Genomic DNA, 22854 nt, shown 5'->3' on the forward strand with positions numbered 1-22854 from the left:
CATTTTTGCCTCGTCAACTTCACGGGGGCCAGGAACATCAGAGGTAGACGACGATGATGACGCGAGACAGCAGCTATATATGCCAGTCACAGGCTCATCAGAAATTAGCACCGGCGTTCGTCTCGCCGGCCGCAAAACCAAGTTAAAAGCCGTGTCGTATAGAAAGCGATGCGTCGTACATGACCATGTACCCATAAGAGGTATCAGCGCTGAAATTAAACCCCTACACGGCGCACATATATGCTACAACAGTCTCGTAGTGTTACGAGAAACGAGCAATAGATGTACCAGAAGCATCGCTTCAAACTTTGGCGCCAGCCTTCAAAGCGAATGGATGCCCTTGGCCTTCGCAATCGCCTCTTTGATCTTCCGAGTCGGCTCTTCGTAAAGCATCGCCGGGTCGTCCAACTGCGCCGCGAGGCTGGGTTCGTCGAGGAACGCACGGAACGTGTTTGCGACGGAGCTGGACAGCGTCTGCAGGTTGTACCCTCCCTCCAGGAAGAAGATGCAGCGGCCGCCGCAGAGCTCCTTTGCCAGCTGCTTGATGCTCGATGCCAGCATGTGGAACGTGCCCGTGGTGAACTGCAGGCCGGCCAGGGGGTCCAGTGCATGCGCGTCGTACCTGAAAAAGGCAGGAATGGGTTCCGCATAGATAAGGCGTGCCTGCGGGTTTCTTTGTAGAACCAAGGGAATGCGAATCTTCATCATTCTTCTAACATAGATAATTTGCCCAAAATTAATGTCCTCCGTTAGTGCGAGAAAGAATGAATCCCTTGAGTCCGGCCCCCCCGGGTATCGACACGCGGCTTAATTCCGATCACATCCTGAGGCAATAACACATCAAATAATTAAAAGAGTACTCCACCACGAGCAGCAAAAGCATGCTCAGCCAATCCTCACTCGACGGCTCGGTGAACCACTCGCGGATGGATCTGTCAGTCCACTGACACCACACATATTTACATAATGAAAGAATAGATTCCAGATAAAAAATATACTAGCACATATTTACGTCACGAAAGATTAGATTCTAGATTTAGGGTATAAAGTAAACTATCACGGATTCATCCTTGAGTGTATGAAGATAGGGCAAGGTAATGCGGAGAATGTCACGACTCTTATATGTTTCAAATCAGGATAGCATGTGTCATTTCTTATAAGGGTCAAGGCCATAGAGAGAGAGATAGCTAACCTAGCCATTGGCAGAGAGAGGGAGGCAACTGAAGCTTTTAAAGTCGGGTTTAGGTCTTCTTTTTGCTTGCCAGAATCCACCAACAAGGGTTTCATAGGGAGGTATTTATTCCATAAAGTTATCAAATTATAGTGGAATAAGCAATCGGACGGACTGGCTTTCTTCAAGAGAGGGTTTTGTCTTTTCCGCTTCCTCACGCAAAGAAAAAAATAGAATCTCTTCTACGGCTCCACCCACGAATCTAGGTACTGAGAGACCTCACAGCTAACCTCATTCCTTGCTTCATAAGCACATTCTTTATTTACCCTTGATTGTGGTTTTAGACCTTTGGCGTCGAGATCAATGAAAATGCTCATTTTGTGGCTCTATTCTCCTGTTCTCCATTTGAATACTACCCTACCGGGTAAGGTGGCTCGGTAAAGAAAGAACCAACGGGAGAGAAGATGGCCTAGCTCGTGGGGAGAACCACGGAAACAAGAAAAGGTGGCCGGGCTTAGAATGAGGGGAAGAGCTGTCTTCTTTCTCTTGGTTTCAGTTCTCGTATTGGGGCTTAGAATGAGGGGAAGGGCTGTCTTCTTTCTCTTGGTTTCAATTCTCCTATTGGTATTGCCGAGTATTCTACTTCAACGTACGGATTCAAGCCCAGTAGGTCCACTCCCGACTTAAAAAGAACCTTGCTTCAAATGTCCATTGGGAGTTCTAACAAATGGTAGCTTCTATAGCGGATGTTGCTGCTGGTCTTTCTATACTAGAATCTGTAATCTAGTCTCAACTCAAAGCTTCGCTTCTGACAGGTTTTCATTTTCCTTTTTTACTATTGATTATAGACCAGGCAGAAATTGTCAAATGCGATTCTTTTTAAGATGATGTTCCAGTTGATCCGACCTATTTTCTCGGCTTCTCACCTTACTTACTACTCTACTGGATTGGAATAAAAGAAAGATCTTTCTCTTGAACTATAAACTAGAGCCTGACAGTTTTCCTTTCTCTCCAGGAATTTCAATAGGAGAAGATGCTGATCTAGCTTTTACTTCGGCGCCTACTTCCTTACTTCTCCTTGCTACTCCTTGAGTACTCTGACTCGACGGCAGACCTTCCTATTACGTTACATCGTCTGGTTTTCTATGACAATGGGAAGTGGACTCAGGGGCTGGCTCTACGACTAACCTCCTAACCAATCTGTCACATGGAAGGATGCCTAGCTGATACAACGCTTGTGCCAAGTAAGAACAACTCCCTCACCAAGCTTTCCATCAATCTTGCGTGGCAGCAATAAGTGGAGCGACGAGAAGCCTTCTTCTTCTACTGAATTTCATTTCTTTTTTCATAAAAAAATTCGTAATTTGAATGAAGTCTGTGTTACTATCTGAGTTGGATTCCTCTCGTCGAGCTGGGACATTTCCCGAGATTAGAACTCCCCAGTCCTTAGATTCGGGAATAAGGAAATTCGATGATACACGATGATAGGAAAAATGACTACTCAACAAATTAATCAAAAATAGATTATAGAATCTTGAAATTTGGATTTGAAGTCCAATTAGTCTATTTCATTTCGAGAAAAAGCGTTGTCCTCTTTCGCTAGAAACACTAAAACAATAGAAGCACCCTTCTAGAGATAAGAATAGCAAATGTTTTGAGGCACTGATGGAAGCATGCCAAGGTGAAGTTGACGATCTCTTTCGCGTTTATCCTTCTCTTCATCTTGCCCTATGTGCTCATGATGTGAGTGCCGCAGGATGATTTAGTTCAGATCGAGTGCTTGACCCCTTGAGGTGAGGAGGGCATATTCTTCAGCATCTCTCTTGTCGGATCGTATCCCCGTGACCACGTCGTCAAAGAGACAGTCTTTCTTTTGTTTGGCCGACCGATTTACCATCGTTGGTGACACTCTTCTGAGCCCCTAGATTCATCGAAGGATGAGATCTTGCCTATGCTGTAATGCAGGATGAACAGGAAACTAAAGTTCTCCTCCATTGAGACCCTACCGCCATGGAAAACTACTACTTTTTATTATTGAAAAAAAAGAGCTTTGTTATCTTGCTGGCTAGTAAACGCTACCCTATTGTTGGGATACGAGGTAGGCTACGCTAGCGTAAATCAAAATTTCTACCGCGTATAACCAGGAAGAACTGCCGTATAAGGATCATGGGATTACCACTCGACGCACTACTGGTGCGGAAGATGTAGATATGCGTCGGTGCAGTGAAGACGATCACGTAGTCGTACGTAGTCGATCAACGTAGTCGTACGAAGTCGATCACGTCCAGCAGCTCCTCAGCAGCTCGTCCACGTGCATAGCAAGATCGCCTCCGGTGCCGCGGCTCGTCGTCGGCTCGTCGTGGCTCGTCGGCGGCTCGTCGATGGCTCGTCCAAGTGCTGCAGGCGCAACACCTCCAAGGTATCCACACGTGCAGGGAGGAAGCGTCGCAAGCCGGATTGCTAGATCCGCGAGTTGCAACAGGCAAGGGCGTGGGAGGTGCGGCAGGTGTGTTTCGCCAAAAGGTGTAAACCCTAGGGCGCCCCCACCCCTCTATTTATAGGGGTTCCTGACGGGCCTCTGGATCCGAGGCCCATTAGTACTCCTAAACCTAATCCAACTCGGATCAGATCCGAATTGGGCTTCCAGCCCCTTAAGTGTGTGACCCTATGGGTTCGGATACGTATAGACATGGCCCGAGTACTCCTACTCGGCCCAATAGTCGGTAGCGGCCTCTAGCAAGACGTGCCAACTCCTATATGCACACGAAGATCATATCAGACGAACCATCACAACATAATATACATGCTATTCCCTTTGCCTCACGATATTTGGTCTAGCTTCAAGCCGACCGCTCTTTCTCGATCCTGTGATTCGGAATCCCTTTGTAGGTTAACTCTTAACCGTACGTAGCATGGCCATGCATTTTCGGATCCGATCACTCGAGGGGCCCAGAGATATCACTCTCAATCAGAGAGGGGCAAGTTGTGCTTTATAGATGTGAACATTTCCATCCATGTCCTTTTTCTTCTTATAGATCCACTTGCACTCTATGGCTTTAACACCATCAGGCGGGTCAACCAAGTTCCAAACTTGGTTGTCTCCCATGGACTCTATTTCGGATTGCATGGCACTCTGCCATTTTTCGGAGTCTGGGTCCATCATTGCTTCTGCATATGTCGCAGGCTCATCATTGTCCAACAATAATATTTCTCGCATTTCGCGGAGCCTTGCTGACCTTCGTGGTTGTGGCGGTGCTTCTCTTGCCATGGGTATCTCAACTTGTTCTGCTACGTTAGCATCACTCATTGATTCTTGCCCGATTGGCTCATCTTGAACTTCTTCAAGATGCACTGTCTTTCCACTCTTTTCTCCTTTGAGAAACTCTTTCTTTAGGAAAACCCCGTTCCGAGCGACAAACACTTTGCCTTCTGATCGGTTGTAGAAATAATATCCCAAAGTTTCCTTTGGATATCCCACGAAAATGCACTTATCCGATTTGGGTGTGATCTTGTCCGACTGAAGTCGCTTGACAAACACTTCACATCCCCAAATCTTTAGAAAAGATAAACTAGGAACCTTTCCAGTCCACATCTCATATGGTGTCTTAACTACGGATTTAGATGGTACCCTATTAAGTGTGAAAGCTGCTGTTTCTAGAGCGTATCCCCAAAATGACAACGGTAGGTCCGACTGGCTCATCATTGATCGAACCATGTCTAACAAAGTTCGATTACGTCGCTCGGACACACCGTTTCTCTGAGGTGTTCCAGGCGGCGTAAGTTGTGGAACAATTCCGCAACTCTTTAGATGATTGCTAAACTCGTGGCTCAAATACTCGCCTCCACGATCAGATCGTAAGGCCTTAATTTTCTTGCCACGCTGATTTTCAACTTCATTCTGAAATTCCTTGAACTTTTCAAAGGTCTCAGACTTGTGCCTCATCAAGTAGACATAGCCATATCTACTAAAATCATCAGTGAAAGTTATGAAGTATTGGAATCCTCCTCTAGCCGTCGTGCTCATTGGTCCGCATACATCACTATGTACGAGTTCCAACAAGTCTACTGCTCTCTCAGGAAATCCTGTGAAAGGCGTCTTGGTCATCTTGCCTAGCAAGCAAGCCTCACATGTCTCGTATGATTCAAAATCAAACGAAGTTAGAAGTCCATCAGAATGGAGCTTCTTCATGCGCTTATCACTTATATGACCCAAACGACAATGCCACAAGTAGGTAGGACTCAAATCATTAGGCCGAGGCCTTTTAGCACTTACATTACAGACAGGTGAACCATCAAGATTTAAAACAAATAATCCATTCACAATGGGTGCAAAAGCCATAAACATATTATTCTTAGAGATCACACAACCATTGTTTTCACTCGCAAATGAATAACCATCCTTCATCAAACATGAAGGAGATAAAATGTTTCGACTTAAACTAGGAACAAAATAATAATTATTCAACTCCATAATAAATCCTGACGGGAGGTGGAGTTGCATCGTCCCGACGGTCAAAAGCAACTCTTGCATTATTGCCCACGCGGAAATCAACTTCTCCTCTTTCCATGCTTCTACTTCTTATCATTCCCTGCATCGAATTGCAAATATGAGCAACCGATCCGGTATCAAATACCCAAGAATTAATAACTGTATCAGCGAGAAATATGTTGTCTATAACATAAACAACAAGCGTACCTGAGGTAGAAGTACTCTTACTTCCGCCGTTCTTCAAGGAAGCTAGGTACTGCTTGCAGTTTCTCTTCCAGTGACCAAGTTCATGACAGTAAAAGCACTCTTTATCTGGAGCAGGTCCAGCTTTAGCCTTGGGCGGTGGGTTTGGCTTGGACGTTCCAGCCTTACCCTTCTTCTTCCAAGAATTGCCCTTCTTCTTAAAGCTGGGCTTGTTCTGTATCGCCATCACATGGCTGGTACTAGCGCTTTTCTTAATGTCAGCCTCTGCTGTTTTAAGCATGCCACACAGCTCATTCAGACCCTTCTCCGTCCCATGCATATAGTAGTTCGAGATGAAGTTCCCATAGCTAGCCGGAAGAGATGAAAGAATGAAATCAGTGGCCAACTCTTGGCCCAGTGGGAAGCCTAGCTTCTCCAACCGTTGAGTGTAACCAACCATCTTGATTACGTGTGGTCCTACCGCTGCGCCTTCTGCTAGCTTGCTCTCAACAAAGGCCTTAGACACATTGAACCTTTCAGTCCTGGCCTGTGTTTGGAACATGTCTCTAAGCGCCACGATCATATCGTGCGCCTCATGGTTTGTTTCGAACTGCATCTGCAGCTCGGGTTCCATGCAAGCAAGCATAAGGCAGCTTACTTCGAGGTTAGCATCACATGCTTTCTTGTAAGCATTCTTAGCAGCAGCGGGTGCATCCTCAACAGGTTCTTCTGGTAGTGGGTTGTCTAGAACATCTTCCTTTTTCTCAGCCCTGAGAACAATTCTCAGGTTGCGGATCCAATCCGAGTAGTTTGTTCCATTCAACTTGTCCTTCTCAAGGACCGAACGCAAAGAAAACGATGTGGTGGTGTTGCTAGGTGCCATTTAATCTACAACAAAAGTAATGCAAAATACACTAAGACAAACGTATCCATGATAGAGCAAATTACATTAAACTATTTTAACAGAATCTACTCCCACTAAAATCAATATCCCTCTATTGAAACTTAGTGATTCAGGATCCACAACTAACAAGTCTACTAGTGAGCTTTAGCATCACCGCTAGCAAACGAGGTAGATCGGTAAGCAACTTTTGCTAATCATATCACATATGACTCCTGTTGTTGGGTGACATCTCTATGTCTCGGCGCCCAACCTTTATGCCCCAAGGTCCTTAACCGTTAAGATGACCTCGTTAAGCTAACCAACCCTTATGCGTGTAAGTGTCCGACACAAACCCGTCTAGTCAAGGAAAACTAGTGGCACCCTAATTTCATAGACCCACCACTAATTGTACAAGACATGGGACGGTGCAAGTTTTAGTTGGGAGGGCATACTAACTTAAACTTTGTGAGGGATCGTTCTACTTCTAACATCACAGCATGCAAAAAGTAAAACATAAACAGAATAGCATTCACACAGTTGTGACACAGTATGGCCCGTTTTTCATATGGTGATCTCCATCTCCATAGAACCTGTTCACCATGGTGATCTCCATCTCCATGTTCCATGTGCGCCATCCTCCTGGTGATGAGTCCTCCAAGAACTATGCTATTACGCCTAATAGCTAGTAAAGAATCTAGTAATGAAGATTACATAGTTGCTTGGATCATCACAGATTGGTACGTAGACCATTAAATACAATAAGGTGACAACACATATGGCTCCTGCCGTGTTGCCGTACGCGCGACACGCAGGTCACGAATGAGTTACACACATGCATCACATACACAAGGGGGCCATACTGATCACAAGATACATACATCCTGCAAAAGAGAGTTAGGCGTCCTAACGTTCCAAACTTCGGAGGCCCAAAACTCCATCTTCCAAGCCGAATTTGGGAAATCTAATTTCACCGAAAACGGTGAAGCGGTTGAATTTCACGTGTAACTTTTTCTGTAGATCAATTTTCGTATAGAAATCGTCCCGATCCGAGATCGTACCGAAAAGTTACGGCTGATTTACCGAAGCATGCGCATACGGCAAAATCCTGACCCCGGCAGTAGATCCCATCTACTATAGCACATCTAATGCGCCTGGCGTATGACCCTGGATCTCGATTCGACCAATCATATTGATCTTCCCTCACTGCAACTGGATTTACGTGTATCACTTAACTCCGATGGCGGAAACCGACCGGTAGGAGTATGTCGTTACACTACCATTGTAGCAAGGGCACGAAATCAGGACATAGATCAAACAGAGAACTCGCATATCTCCATATGCACACATCTCGAATCCAAAACTAAGCAGCTACGGCTCTTGATACCACTGTTGGGATACGAGGTAGGCTACGCTAGCGTAAATCAAAATTTCTACCGCGTATAACCAGGAAGAACTGTCGTATAAGGATCACGGGATTACCACTCGACGCACTACTGGTGCGGAAGATGTAGATATGCGTCGGTGCAGTGAAGACGATCACGTAGTCGTACGTAGTCGATCAACGTAGTCGTACGTAGTCGATCACGTCCAGCAGCTCCTCAGCAGCTCGTCCACGTGCATAGCAAGATCGCCTCCGGTGCCGCGGTTCGTCGTCGGCTCGTCGTGGCTCGTCGGCGGCTCGTCGATGGCTCGTCCAAGTGCTGCAGGCGCAACACCTCCAAGGTATCCACACGTGCAGGGAGGAAGCGTCGCAAGCCGGATTGCTAGATCCGCGAGTTGCAACAGGCAAGGGCGTGGGAGGCGCGGCAGGTGTGTTTCGCCAAAAGGTGTAAACCCTAGGGCGCCCCCACCCTTCTATTTATAGGGGTTCCTGACGGGCCTCTGGATCCGAGGCCCATTAGTACTCCTAAACCTAATCCAACTCGGATCAGATCCGAATTGGGCTTCCAGCCCCTTAAGTGTGTGACCCTATGGGTTCGGATACGTATAGACATGGCCCGAGTACTCCTACTCGGCCCAATAGTCGGTAGCGGCCTCTAGCAAGACGTGCCAACTCCTATATGCACACGAAGATCATATCAGACGAACCATCACAACATAATATACATGCTATTCCCTTTGCCTCACGATATTTGGTCTAGCTTCAAGCCGACCGCTCTTTCTCGATCCTGTGATTCGGAATCCCTTTGTAGGTTAACTCTTAACCGTACGTAGCATGGCCATGCATTTTCGGATCCGATCACTCGAGGGGCCCAGAGATATCACTCTCAATCAGAGAGGGGCAAATCCCATCTTGATTGACCATATCTCATAGCATGCTTCTTGACAAACCCGAAAGCTACCTTTATAACTACCCTGTTACGGTGTAGCGTTTGATAGCCCCTAAGTAGGTCAATCCACATCTAGAATACATGCGACAATCTCAGGTCTAAGGACAAAGCGTATATGTTGTTTAAAGAGAGAACTACTTCTCGTGTTGGGTCAGTCCTAACACATGTCTCCACATGTGTCCACATTATTAGTTCAACATCTCCATGTCCATGACTTGTGAAACATAGTCATCAACTAATACATGTGCTAGTCTAATATTCATGTGTGTCCTCACATGAACTCCGACTAGGGACAACTTTTAGAATAACCATACAAGTAAAGAGTTTCACATACAATTCACATAATTGCAAATCAATTCAAGTAGCCTTTAATGGATATTCAATGAACACAATATACAAATCATGGATACAAATGGAATATCATCATCTCTATGATTGCCTCTAGGGCATACCTCCAACACCTATACCCTTGAAAACTTGTTTACTTTTGAGGGACGGAGTTTACTTAAATTCAAGAGGGACTTAAAGGATTTCTAACTTCACTGTCCTGCTTACTCATTGGATGAATTGACAGAGTCTCTTGCCCTTTACCTTGGATATACACAAGATTGCTCATTCGCTTTAACCACTAGTTCTAGAACTGAATAGGAAAAGCTGTATGGCACTCAAACAGAATGGATAGCAACTGAAACTCCAAGAGGCAGTATACTAATAGACTTTTTTTTCCCTAAAAACCAGCTTTCCTAAGATGCCTATTGGTCTAAGCTTTATATCTATGCTATCACTCTCTTGCTTAAATTCACTTCCTTCCTTAACTCAGATCTAAATGGCTTCCTTTGGATCGACATTAACTTAGGTGTAGAAAGAGGTTAAAGCACGGGCATGGAAAAGGGATTATATGGCGTGCTGGGCTGGATGAAAGAAGCAACTACGCCTACAATGAGAATAGAAGGACTCCCACTAGCTGACAGAGAACTCCCAGCCAAAATGAAACTAGACTTCCAGCAATAGCAGCGATGTCACTATAACCTTTCATACTGGAGAATAACTAGAAGTTTATGAGGAATACAAACCTTAAGGTTTGGTAGTTAGACTTTTCTGCGTAATTTGAATTATTCATTTCATTGCTCGAAGTTGGCTCGTATTTCAGGTTTTCCTAGCGTATGTAATGTCTGGATGCCCCTTCCTTGTTCAGGAATTCCCGGCCATAGGTGGTATTCACTTTATATCGCGTTCACAAGCTTCTGGCGTACGTAATGTGAGGTCTTTCCTTCGCTCCACAACTAGTTCTCCTAGGCCAAGATTGATTTGGGGCATCATGTTCAATTGTGAGTTGGACAGTTCGTTATGGATCTGCATAGTCAAAAAATCTCGTTCCAACCAGTGATGAAAGTTAGTGGAAGTGTATGACTGCTTTCTTTGTTAGGTGATTGATAGACTTTCGTTTTCCATAACTCATGAGCTCATTCATCGTAGAAAGCGTGCATTGTGCTCTTCCTATCGTCGTATAAAGGTGTCTGTTTTTCAGTTGGTTGGAAGGAAGCTCGAAATTCTTGGTTCAGTTTACCTCGATATATTGATTTTCCGGGACACTCTCCATTACTGCCTAAGATGCTGGAAATAGGTAGAAAGCAGGCCTAGGTTGGGCCTAGCGGATTTTCTCATCCTCTGCTCGTAGCGTAGGGATCAGGGGCACCGACCAGAAGCTAGACAGAAGAATGACCTTATTTTCCTTCACTCTCCATTCCATTTGTCCTTCAACCGGATTAATGGTCAACGACATTTACAGCCTTTCCTTCACACTAGGTTTTTAATCCATCTCCCCTGCTTAGGACAGTAAGGGGAAGTAGCGATATTCTGATTCCTTCGTGGGGAATCAACGAAGGCAGCCGGTCCAGCTGCTTTAGTACTTAAGTTAACGTCCCAGCCCTTATCCCACGATGAGAAGGTAGATGCACCAGCCCTTATCCCACGATGAGAAGGTAGATGCGGTAAGCCAACTCCTATCCTTCTTGCGGAAAGGGCATTCAATGCCATCTGAATTCCCTTCCTTGCTTCGAGCAGGTCGAATAGTCACAGAAGGGGATGGCTAATTCCAGGAATAGAGTAGCATTCTTAGGCACTACCCTCAGTTGCAGCCTCAGTCCATATAAAACAGTCAATCTACCAGCTGCAGATCTACTACCATAAGCGGGAGCAGTTGCTGGTAAAGAGTGTAGCGAGGGCTTTCATTTGCGCGTTAAGGGCAGTTTCTGTTATAGCACTAGAAATCAGTGCCGTTAGTCCCTTCTCGAACATCAGTTTTAGCAATTGAATCAGCTATTTCCTAATAGACTAGGCTGTTAACAGGATTTGCTGGCGAGACAGATGAGGAGGCATAGAAGGAGCAATTCTATTATGTGCTAAAGGCTACGGAATAAGAGCTCTTAGTCCTTTCGACGTAGAGAACGAATCCTCTGTTGCAAGAAGAAGGGCAATGCCGATTGTAAGGTTAAATATTACGTACGTCAAAACCAGCCAGTGACTCATTTAAGTGTTGTGCGAAAAGGTAGCCTTTTGGCAACTGCAACCATCCATAGCGGGCGACGGAAGATCAATAGGCTGTTTTTTCATAAGTTGATAAAAGGAGAGAGCAGCTTAACGAGAGAAGTAGCAGCGAGGGTGCTAAGCAGGTATCAAGTTAATTGGTCTGAGAGCCATCCAAGTAGTAAAAAGCAGGCATTAAAGGAGGTGAGTAAGTCAAGTTCTCTGTATGCTTGAAGCTGATTACGCGCCTTTGTTGCCTTCTGTCTTCTTCTTCCCTTTGGTAGTTCTGTTTCCAGCTGAGGAATCGGAATAAATAAGTAAGGCTTAAGGCTGACTAAAAGAGAGAAGAGGGAATAAATAAGTAAAGGCTAACTAAAAGAGAGAAGAGGGTGTACAGTCATTCTATCCTAACACAACTGAAGAATAAGACGTCTATCCTTACTCTTGCATTAAATAGAATAATCAGAAACGACGGCAACCGGCCCATTTTTGCCTCGTCAACTTCATGGGGTCCAGGAACATCAGAGGTAGACGACGATGATGATGCGAGACAGCAGCTATATATGCACAGTCACAGGCTCATCAGAAATTAGCACCGGCGTTCGTCTCGCCGGCCGCAAAACCAAGTTAAAAGCCGTGTCGTATAGAAAGCGATGCGTCGTACATGAGCATATACCCATAAGAGGTATCAGCGCTGAAATTAAACCCCTACACGGCGCACATATATGCTACAACAGTCTCGTAGTGTTACGAGAAACGAGCAAAAGATGTACCAGAAGCATCGCCTCAAACTTTGGCGCCAGCCTTCAAAGCGAATGGATGCCCTTGGCCTTCGCAATCGCCTCTTTGATCTTCCGAGTCGGCTCTTCGTAAAGCATCGCCGGGTCGTCCAACTGCGCCGCGAGGCTGGGTTCGTCGAGGAACGCACGGAACGTGTTTGCGACGGAGCTGGACAGCGTCTGCAGGTTGTACCCTCCCTCCAGGAAGAAGATGCAGCGGCCGCCGCAGAGCTCCTTTGCCAGCTGCTTGATGCTCGATGCCAGCATGTAGAACGTGCCCGTGGTGAACTGCAGGCCGGCCAGGGGGTCCAGTGCATGCGCGTCGTACCTGAAAAAGGCATGAATGGGTTCCGCATAGATAAGGCGTGCCTGCGGGTTTCTTTGTAGAACCAAGGGAATGCGAATCTTCAGCATTTTTAGGTTCAGAATAGTTTGATTTTAAACTTATGGAAGGAGGATCTCACCCGGCTGAAACAAGGATGATATCAGGCTTGAATCTCTGGGCGGATGGAGCAATGGCCTCATCAAAAGCACACCTCATTGCGTAATCACCTGCGCCACCAGGAAGTGGCAGGTTGAGCGTTGTGCCTTCGCCATCACCTTGACCAACTTCGTCGATCTTACCAGTCCCAGGATAGCTTCCAAGCTACATCGATGAAACATAGAAAACAAAGGTCGTTTCATGGTCAAGTTCAGCACCTAGTTATGCAAATAAAAGGTGCAGAGGCAAGAAACCTGGTGAGTTGAGAGGAAGAAGATGTCCGGATCATCATAAAATGCATCGGATGTCCCATTGCCATGGTGAACGTCAAAATCTATTATCATCACCCGCTTTAGTCCATATTGATGCTGAGCATACCGAGCTGCCACAGCAATGTTCCCAAACACACAGAAGCCCATGGGACCTCGAGGAACAGCATGATGTCCTGGTGGCCTTACTAACGCAAAGCCAAGGGGTGGATTAGGACCTAACTTTGATGCGGCAACCTAGGGAAACATACAGCATTTCTCGGGAAACCGGTACTACAAAGGAAAATTTACTGAATCTTATAATAACAAGAATACTGTAACCACCAGTAAAGTCAACAGAGAGAAGGTTAGTTACCACTGAATCAACCAGTGTGATTCCGGCACCAGCTGATAGAAGTGATTCTTGGAAAGTCTACATAAAGAAAAATGGAACAACTATTAAGGTGATATCTAAAATTTTGCTAAGTCTAATTGCATGCACATCAGTAGGTGAAGTAAACTATGAAATCATCCATGACTAAAACTCAAAATTAATACTGCAGAAAACTATTTTCATCAAGATGAAGTCAACAATGTCAGCTTGTATAACTTGTTACAGTAGAGCAGTAGAGCATCTAGCATCAAGAGAATGTAAAAAGAAGAGCAAACGTGCATGGAGCATTACAGTCTCTGTAGCATATGTTGGTCCAGTTCCTTCAATTAATATCAGACCTTCATCTGCAGCTTTACTCATAGCCTGCACCATGAACTCTATAAATAAAGAATTTCTACCACATATTATGTGAAATAGGAGCCTCATTTCTATATCTTATTGATATGTTTTCACCAGTAGAGAAAAGCAACTTCCAATTCTCCTCTCATGTTAAAATGTATTTAAGAGCACCTTAATGACAAGTACCTTTTCAAGTCCAGTGATGTAAGACTTGGAATGAACTCGTGCAACATCATCTAGAGAAGCAGGGTTGAAATTTTGAATTTCAAGAACCTGTGAACCACGATGCTGAAAGCAAAACAAATAAGATGCTATGTAACTTAAGCATACTTGTCGTGTTCCAGTGAAATGCAAACTACATGATATAAGCAAGAACTGTGTGATAAACTGCTGTGCGTTTTAACTGAAAAATGATCTATTGAAAAACAGTTGATAAGGATATAAGACAATGCCCGAAACAGTTGATTACCAGGAGAAAATAAAAAAAAATCATTTCAGTGAGAATATATTATATGCATTAACTACAGTAGTTTTGCATTTTAGGGAGGAAGAGAAGGTTCCTCCTATTCATTTATATTTAGTTTTTTTTAGCATGAGTATAAACTGAATTTAAATTAAAAGAAAATTAAGGTAATGTGCAGTAGATAAAGCTCTGAAATCGTGAATATTTAGAGTAGTATTGCTGATATACCTTGGGACTAAGCTCCAATTTCTCAAGAGCATCAACTATTGCAGGCACTCTTTTGTTAGATTCTGGGTGTGCTTCCTGAATACCAAAAGAAATGGGAAAGTTATGATATAAGGCAGATGATGCAATTTACTAGATCAGGACTTCGATGTATCATTTTTTTTCATAATGGTATTTAGTTAGCAATCATATGCACAGATGGGCTAGGAAAATTACATGTTGTTCACAACTCAGTATTTTATTTCAAAACCATGACGCCATCAACACAAATTGTCACATATTATTGACACCAAATCCCCCCTCCCCAAACAAAAAAAAAATGAAAGGCGCTATTCAAATATGAAATTTTGGATCAGTTGTGATTAATGAAGAATTAAAAATGAAAAATACTAATGGCTTCCAGTTAACATGTAGCTAATGAGAAGTAGTACCACACCATGCATGTAACATGAATGCGAATTCTGCTGTGAAACAGAATATAAAAAATTGCTTACTTTGTTATGACCCAGGGCAGGAGAGGTACAATAGAGAATACGGGCATCAAGAAGTGAATTATCATGTAATGTTAAATTCTTTAGAGGACTGTCTTTCTCTGGTACAGAAGCTCTGTCATAATTTGCCGAGCACTGTGCGCTCCAACTCCTGATTTGTTTTTGTTCTCTTCCTGATGTTTGGAAGATGCTCCCCCAGGTTAAGAGATGATGAGTTCCAAAGGCACAGCAATGTTTGAGCAGAGGCAACATCCTCCCTGGAAAAAAGGGACAGAGTTCCTATTTATGTCATACTGATCACTACTATTCATATGTGGACAGAAAATAGAAAGGTGAAATCCATAACCAAAGCACCAACCGCAGTGTATGCACAGTGCACGCTACATTTGGTGACTTACTGACTTGGAATAAGAATTGTGATCATTCTGATACAAGAAAAGGGCTTGTGACAGCTCTTATATCATGTGAAACAACAGAATAAAGACATGCACAGTGTTTGTCCAAACTCCATCCTTCCAAATGATATGCCAAGTGTTAGGCATGAACGGAACTACAAAATGAAACTACCACTTCATACTCATACCTCAAATCATCTTTACCAGCACGGTGCCGGCAAAAACCAACCACCAAAGGAAATCAGGGTATTTCCCAATTATTTTCTTCCATCTTAGCAGGTTTTATGCGGAAACGAGTAACTAAGCATTGTAATCACATCCCACTACGGTTCTAGCATAACATTATTACAACACGGAGCCACCGTGAATATTGATTAAGACATATAAGTTTAGCATTTCGTTTCAAACAGAGGCAAAGCCAACAACAGTTCGTCTTCATTCCTAAAGGGCTTCCAAGCATGTAAACCGGTAAACCAGCAGGCCATCATACTATACTGGTTCAGATGGGGAAAAAAACTCCTTTCTCTGCTTGACTGCTTCGCATGACATGAGCATTTCCACAGGCAGATGGTAGGCATGGCTCGCATTCAGTGCAGTAGCACAAGTAAGACTAACCAGGAAGAGCCCACAGAGCAGAGGGTTCATCTACCTCGAAGAATCGGAAGGGATGGCACCAACAGCTGCTCCATCACCAACGGAAAAAAAATTCTCTGCGTCCTCCTTGTCACCGGCGATTGCTCACCCCTCTGCGTGCGTGGCGGGCAGGTGCGGTCGAGACGTCGAGTCGAGTGGCGGAGAAGGGACTGGGCATCAACGGACGCAACCACAACTAACGCAGGCCGAGCCGGGCCGCCACGAGCTCGTGCGCTAGATGGGCCGGCCGCTAGTCACATATGAGTCCACTCGGCCCAGATGCTGTGAGTTTTCTCGAAAGCGTCTTCCTGAACTAGCACGGCACGGGTGCGTGCGTGTCAGAACGCAGAGCGCAACGCCGTGTTGAATTGGCGGCGGCGGGAGGAAGAGGAAGGCGGGGAGATGGCGCAGCCGAGCAAGGAGCCGTGCAAGAAGGAGGCGTGCGACATCCAGGCCTGCCTCTCCAAGAACATGTTCGACTCCAGGAAGTATGCACCCCCCACCCACCCACCCCCAACCCGAAGAATCTGATTGCTTCATGACTCGTGAGTCTGGATTTAGTTCACATGAATTGGTGGCGGCGTCTGGTGTTTGAGCTAAATTCCTGCGCGATGTTCAGGTCTTAGGAACGGGGAGACCCGGTAGAGAGCCACTGGATTAGGGGGTTAGGAATCACCAAGAACTCGTGCTATGCTGGATTTGGTAAATTTGCCCTCTACTCATCAGGTTAGGGATTGACGGTGACCACGTTGCTGTTAGCAGCTAGGCGTGGTTCTCGTCTCAAAGGAATGGAGGAATTCTAGGAATAGTTTCTGATTGACGGCCTTGGGAGCTGGGTAGCAAGATGTTGCTTGCTTCAGATGTTTGCTCGCATGCTCAAGCATGAGTCGGCGCCCTTTCTCCTGTCCATATTTTTTTGGCTGATTTTAGGGACAACTGGCGGTGTCTGGATTCTAAGTTTCTAACATTCATTTTTTTTTTACAATGTGCTATGTTTATCTTGACATTGGCCCTTGGTTGTCTGTCACTAGCATTTTTTAAGGAATTCGTTAGCATCAGGCTGTTGTGGAGAAACTTCTGCTCTAGGTTGGATGGTAAATTAATACTATTCTGGGTCATTTTGACAGGCTTATGACTTCCCCTGTATCATTTTATATGCCAGATATTGTGTTTATTTATTTCTGCTCAGAACATTTTTTTCATTGATTTCGCCTCTGTTAGTTTAGATTGTGACTTAGGTTTCTTTCATGCTTGTTCTGGAATTCTGGATGTCACATCAGAAAAAATTTTGAATGTACATATGTTTGCCACAGCTCCAGAGATTAGTGTGTTTAATCCTTCTTTCAGGCCGATGAACATATAAAATTACAAGGAATATATGATTCATGATAAATGACCATAGACCTTAACAACTTATTTGAGCATGACGTCTTTATGGTTTGTTGGATGCATAATTAATAATTATCATCTGTTGCTAGGACAATTTCCCAGCAGTGCTTACTTGTCTAATTGTCTGAGATTGATAATCTTGGCATGATTTAAGATTCTATTGGGGTGATACCATGCATGAAAGTTATTAAAATGAACAATGATTTGGTGCTTGTTTGGTTTCTCGGTATCTTTTGTAGTTTGGATTCTATGCTTCTCAATAGTACTGTGTTTTAAATTGAGGTGTTTGGGCACAACAGAGATTTGACTTATCATTTATCAATTATACAAACCTTAGGATCTTGAATCAGCATTGAGGTGTTGGGTTAACAATGAGTGACTTTTTTTAACACTACGACTACAATAAGCATCATGATTTGGAATGCTTTTGTTTTTGGATACTGTCAATTTTCAACACACAAGCACACATTTAATAACTGGTGGTACCATGCACATAATTTATGAGTCATTATCAATATGAAAGTTAAATAAGAATGTTTGAGATCTTTTGTGATTATAATCATGTGCGCTTATGTTCATGCTTGTTTTATTTCATCAGGTGTGTGAGAGTTATTCAGTTACTTCAGTCATGCTGTGAGCAGTGCGAGTACAAATCAACACACTGTGGTTCCTTGTCCGGATTACTTAAGAACATTTCAAAGTGATGAAACAATACTGACATGTTTTACTGCAGCCATTGAATAAAGGTAAGTTTCCAGACATTTAGGACTTCTATGGTTGCTAAAGTTTGTTTCTCTTTCAACATTTCTCTCTGGAATTTTAAATTTAAAGTCTGATTCTTGTGTTAAGGATTCTATCTCTTAGTTTTATGCAAATAACAGCATAATAGATTACAATAAACTTAGTTATTAGTCTGATTCTTGTGTTAAGGATTCTATCTCTTAGTTTTAAGCAAATGACAGCATAATAGATTACAAAACTTGAGTTGTTCTAGTAAATGTTGTCATACTTGATCCTGAGAGCACCCCTTTTTATCATCACATGTTTTGTGTATGGTCAATGTATTAAGGTCATAAATATGAGGTATTACAAGAATATAATTCATAAATATTTCTTCTGATACTTCTTCCACACTATCTGTATGGATATCCTTGAATCCGGATCACCAAAGTTTTTGGATAAAAATATGGTTGAATGATAAAAAAAACACTGAAAGCTAAACATAACTTGAGAGAGAATTTGACATTTCTTAGATGAGATTCTGCCTGGTGCTTATTCTACATGATCAGGTATGACAGGCAGAATCATGTGCGCCTGTTCTTAGATAACTGCATGTGAACTTGACCATCTGCTCCGTAGCTAAGCAAATCCCACCTTCTTTGCTCTGCACATGAAAGAGAAGAATATCAGGGGGAAATGTTCTCTCTGAGATCTGAAAGTGGAGAAGTTTTTTTTTCCTGCACATAAAGTTGTTCTGATTTCTGAAGTTTTGTAATTACTTTGTTATAACCACTGGATTTTATGTCTCATGTGGAGGTTGAATTTGAGACACAATTGACAGATAATTTTTCCTTTACAGGTTCTTTGAGGTTAGCTTAGGAGTTTGGGGGGACGTCAATCTCTCTCATTATGGATTAAGGTAACGTATAATATTGCAATTTACGCTACCTTCTGTAGTGTTCACCTAAGCCTGCTGTATTAAGTTTTGGTTTCGATGCTATTGTTTATAATAACGAATCACATGCATTGCTAGTTGACTGGGTGAATTTAATAATGTTCCTTCACACAGGGTGGCTCGTAGGGGTTATCAGTAATGCAGGCATCGTCGACTGGTTGCTGAGTTGTTTTGTACTGAGTTGAACAGCAGATAGATGTTTCATAATGGTCGAGTCTGATGCATGTATACCTGTAGTGTCCTTAGTTCTTGTTCGTCTATACACATGTAGCCCCATGTTCTCGTCTTGAACAGCTAAATAAGTGGATTCCATGTGCTTATACTTATCGATATGGAGATATTTTGTGACCCCCAAAGTTCTGTAATCTGTAAGCCATTTCAATGCTCATTATTCAGCCTCGTTCTGTGGCTAAGAAAATCAGATCTCTCAACTGTCATGCTCATAAATTTGGGATGTAGGATATGGTGCCAATCAGCAACTCTGTGGGGTCATTGGAATATTTCAGCACCACACCGCTCAGCATTTGTGGCCAGTTCCATGTTGCTGAGAAATACCAGTACCCTAGTTGAAGCAATTCAGTGTTGTGCTGTACTGCCACGTACATGAGTTATCTACTATCTGTAGGCTGTAGCCAACAAACCTTTTGCTTGTGGATTGGAATTTCTATTTCTGTGTGATGCAATACCTACCAGGCGAGTGTGTAGATTGGTATGCGATGCGATGACTTCAAGCTGACACGCACAATACATTCTCTACAACTATTTCTTGCTGTCTACTTGGGACCAACCGGTTTGTTGGTGTGTCCTCCACTCCACATGGCCGTTCCTTAACTTGTTGCTCATCTTCGATTCATGCCATAATTCAGTCAAGCATTATGTATGCGCAAGAGGGGCCGATAATATTCCGTCCATCCCTTTTTGTAATGACAGGATTGTATTCATTAAAGCCACGTTTGTTCTTCTTTATGACGGATTAGCGACGTCTAAACGGCTGAAAGCTGATGCACAAAAGGGTGTGACTAGGAGGAGTGCATTTTGAATTTGCAAAATGTGGGTTCTCCTTTTTTTTTGGGGGTCATTTTCACTACTGTAGCTGAGTCAGATAGTCTTGATTTCCGGTCAGAAAAGTTAAATACTTGGATTCGGTGATGTGATTAGCAAACCTAATTTAGATGTGCTTCAGTTTATATTTGCGCAGATAACTTGAACAATTGTTAAATGACTTCAATTGAGATTTGAAACTTTGGGCTGAACTTCGCAAAAACTGTGAAAGTTCAGCCAGGAAAGAATTTGACAAAGAGCAAAATCTGCCTGATTGTACAACATCGTTAGATGCAGAATTCTCATAGCTTGCCCTGTTTTCTGCAAGTTCTAGCAGAGCTAGTCAAAATTAAGCCAAACCCAATGCACAACCAAGATTTAGGATGATCAGACTCTGAACAGCCACACAGACTAGAGGAACTTCTAACAGAGAAACAAGAACATTCATCAGCAAAAACAGCTCCGAACCATGTTCTTGGTCCTGTGCTAGCGAGAGAAACATGTGTTGATCAATTGATCGCCCTCGTATATACACCTGATACATCATCATCCATGCACAGTCGACTCGAAGACTCGATTTTTCTGCTGCATCAGATCGGTGGCGTCTTCCTCGACGGAGCGGCGCCGGACTTGTGCGCCAGGAACAGCTTCTTGAGCAGCCTCAGCATCATGAGCAGGCCCATCCTCCGCCGCCGGACGACGGCGTGCTTGCGCGTCTCCGCGGCCCCTTCGTAGCCGTCGCCAGCGAACCAGGATTCCTTCGTCGCCGCCCACGACGGCGTCCCCTTGGTCAGCGGGCACGGCTGCGCGGCCCGGGCGAGCTCCTCGTTGAAATCCTCCCACAGCATGTCCATCTTGTCCTCCACGGCGAACCTGGCCGAGCCGTGGTGGTGGCCGTCGTAGCCTCCCAGGTGGTGGTGGTGGTCGCTGCCGGCGGCGGTTTGCTGCTCCACGGCCGAGAAGCTCCTCCGGTGATCGTACTCGTGCGCGGCCGTGTCAACGACGCCGCCGGGGACGACGAGCCACGGCGACGGGGAGGCGAAGTGAGGGAAGGAGACCTTCTTGGCGGCGTTGCAGTGCTCAAACGGGACGCTGGGGAATGTGAACTCTTCCATAGCTGCTGCTACTCTCTCTATCTATCTTATCTCTCTCTAACTCTGACTCTACGGAGCGAAGGCTGTGGGCAAGATGTATATGTGGAGAGGTCATGGAGGTTGCAACTTCTCTATCTACCACCTCTTGACATTCCCAGAGATGGAAAGGACCAGAAACAGAGATGTAGGAAGACAGAGAGAGGGAGAGAGGGGGGAGATATGGCTTGTTAATTGTCTGATGAAGTTGAAGTGATGGTTGGCAAATGGGGGTATTATAACATGGTGATGGCGGTTGGTAAGATGCTTGGCCGCTGAGATTGCCCTGTCAAGTAATGCCAATCGGACAAGCACTATGAGCAAAATTAAGGCCCTACCTGTTTGATGCTTCATGATTACAAGGTCATTATACACAAATGCAGCTAAAGTTTAGGAGCAAAGGATATTAACTGAATGGGCCCTAAGAATGTTCAGACATAGCTTTACTTAGCCTGAACATTAGCTGCAATTGCTGGTGCTGAGCAAATTTTTTTAAAAATAATAACAAATAGAATTAGTGTAAGCTGCAACTGATGAACTAACCAATCATTCGGGAATATATCTGGCCGGTTGCATTTTGTATGTGATATCCTCAATTGTGTTGCTTATCAGTTGTTGCTGGAGGATTTGTTTGCCTTATCAGTTGTAATTTTTTTATTTGCAGAAGATGTTGTTGGAACAGTGAGGAGCTCATTTGAATGGTTTTGGAGGGAGGGAGGAGAAGACTGAAGAGCATAGAAGCTGGCAGGCAGTGCTTTTCAGCTAAAGGTCAGCGCTCGCCGCTCACTTTACTGACAAAGGGTAAAGATGGCCGCAGCCGCCGCGTCAGCATCCAACATGGCACCAGTTTGAAAGTTAGGAGGCGACACCTGTGAGACAAGTAGGTCTGGCTGGCGTAACCTGCCTTGTCTAGTCGCTCTTCTGTGTTGTCGCCACTCGCCACGTACGTACAACTGTAAGCTGAAATCACTCTTGCTGCTAAAAACATACTTTGGAGTTGGTCATGGTCTTAACTCTTAAGTGAATGGATTTAACCGTTAACTCTCGTGGTAATGCAACATCAGAAGTTTTGTAAAATGGCATAACGAACCTAATGATCTTGCCGCTGGTGTTTTTTTCGGCGGAAAAAAAAAAGCATTCGTATATAGGAGGGCATGGAACCTTGCAACTTTCAAGCATTTCAGTATACCATTGGTACAAGGATTTAGTATCATTGATCGATCTGATTTTTGGCCCAGGAACTGGCTACACTCGTTTCCAGGCCCGTTAAGGGCCATGGCAGGATGGGCCAGCCCGTTCCGATGGAGCCTACTACTCTTCTTCTTCCTTCTCCCCGTCCTCCAGCGCGGCCAAACGCTTCATCTTCTCTCAGCAGTCAGCACCGTGGAGGTCGATGTCTCGATGCCACCGCTGCCGCCTCGGGCAGTCGGGCTCTCTCGCTTCCTTCCTTCTTCTCGTTCGAGCGTCCCGGGTGGGGCGTGAAGTGGAGGAGGTCTGCGCTCTGAAGCGCGCTCGGGGTGGGTAGGTCATCGGAGCCGCCATGGCCGGCGGCCTGGAGCTCCAGGTTGTTTTACGTAAAACCCCCACAC

The 22854-nt window shown here is 44.5% G+C and overlaps 4 protein-coding genes across 4 annotated transcripts; 1 reads left to right on the top strand and 3 right to left on the bottom strand.

Moving 5' to 3' along the window:
- Positions 1-321: 321 nt before the first annotated feature.
- Positions 322-1200, bottom strand: LOC117864143 (histone deacetylase 10, chloroplastic). Its single transcript, XM_034748159.2, has 2 exons — positions 1193-1200; positions 322-622 (listed from the first exon to the last, which is right to left on the bottom strand). Exons 1-2 carry the CDS (start codon positions 1198-1200, stop codon positions 322-324), a joined length of 309 nt encoding a protein of 102 aa, XP_034604050.2.
- Positions 1201-12123: 10923 nt separating this feature from the next.
- On the bottom strand, positions 12124-16206 carry LOC117864141 (histone deacetylase 10, chloroplastic). Its single transcript, XM_034748155.2, has 9 exons — positions 16047-16206; positions 15006-15259; positions 14515-14589; positions 14010-14111; positions 13776-13847; positions 13467-13523; positions 13097-13348; positions 12826-13007; positions 12124-12689 (listed from the first exon to the last, which is right to left on the bottom strand). The coding sequence occupies exons 1-9, from the start codon at positions 16084-16086 to the stop codon at positions 12389-12391; spliced, it is 1335 nt and encodes a 444-aa protein (XP_034604046.1). The 5' UTR covers positions 16087-16206; the 3' UTR covers positions 12124-12388.
- A 130-nt stretch (positions 16207-16336) lies between these two features.
- Positions 16337-19525, top strand: LOC117864144 (uncharacterized). The gene is made up of 4 exons (XM_072295081.1): positions 16337-16518; positions 18018-18165; positions 18999-19058; positions 19209-19525. The coding sequence occupies exons 1-2, from the start codon at positions 16433-16435 to the stop codon at positions 18121-18123; spliced, it is 192 nt and encodes a 63-aa protein (XP_072151182.1). The 5' UTR covers positions 16337-16432; the 3' UTR covers positions 18124-18165; positions 18999-19058; positions 19209-19525.
- Positions 19526-20297: 772 nt separating this feature from the next.
- Positions 20298-21485, bottom strand: LOC117864142 (uncharacterized). Its single transcript, XM_034748156.2, has one exon. It carries the CDS (start codon positions 21248-21250, stop codon positions 20726-20728), a length of 525 nt encoding a protein of 174 aa, XP_034604047.1. The 5' UTR covers positions 21251-21485; the 3' UTR covers positions 20298-20725.
- Between the last annotated feature and the right edge of the window lie 1369 nt (positions 21486-22854).

This window comes from Setaria viridis, chromosome 7, assembly GCF_005286985.2.
Source record: "Setaria viridis chromosome 7, Setaria_viridis_v4.0, whole genome shotgun sequence".
NCBI classification, from domain to species: domain Eukaryota; kingdom Viridiplantae; phylum Streptophyta; class Magnoliopsida; order Poales; family Poaceae; genus Setaria; species Setaria viridis.

What these genes read in the sequence shown, in the direction of transcription:
- LOC117864141 (XM_034748155.2), bottom strand. Translation starts at nt 16,086, where the DNA reads ATGGAGCAGCTGTTGGTGCCATCCCTTCCGATTCTTCGAG. An exon ending in CAACATATGCTACAGAGACT is followed by an intron (nt 13,524 to 13,775) that starts GTAATGCTCCAT and finishes TTCTTTATGTAG; the next exon opens with ACTTTCCAAGAATCACTTCT. An exon ending in TCTTCCTCTCAACTCACCAG is followed by an intron (nt 13,008 to 13,096) that starts GTTTCTTGCCTC and finishes TCATCGATGTAG; the next exon opens with CTTGGAAGCTATCCTGGGAC.
- LOC117864144 (XM_072295081.1), top strand. Translation starts at nt 16,433, where the DNA reads ATGGCGCAGCCGAGCAAGGAGCCGTGCAAGAAGGAGGCGTGCGACATC. An exon ending in AACATGTTCGACTCCAGGAA is followed by an intron (nt 16,519 to 18,017) that starts GTATGCACCCCC and finishes TTATTTCATCAG; the next exon opens with GTGTGTGAGAGTTATTCAGT.
- LOC117864142 (XM_034748156.2), bottom strand. Translation starts at nt 21,250, where the DNA reads ATGGAAGAGTTCACATTCCCCAGCGTCCCGTTTGAGCACTGCAACGCC.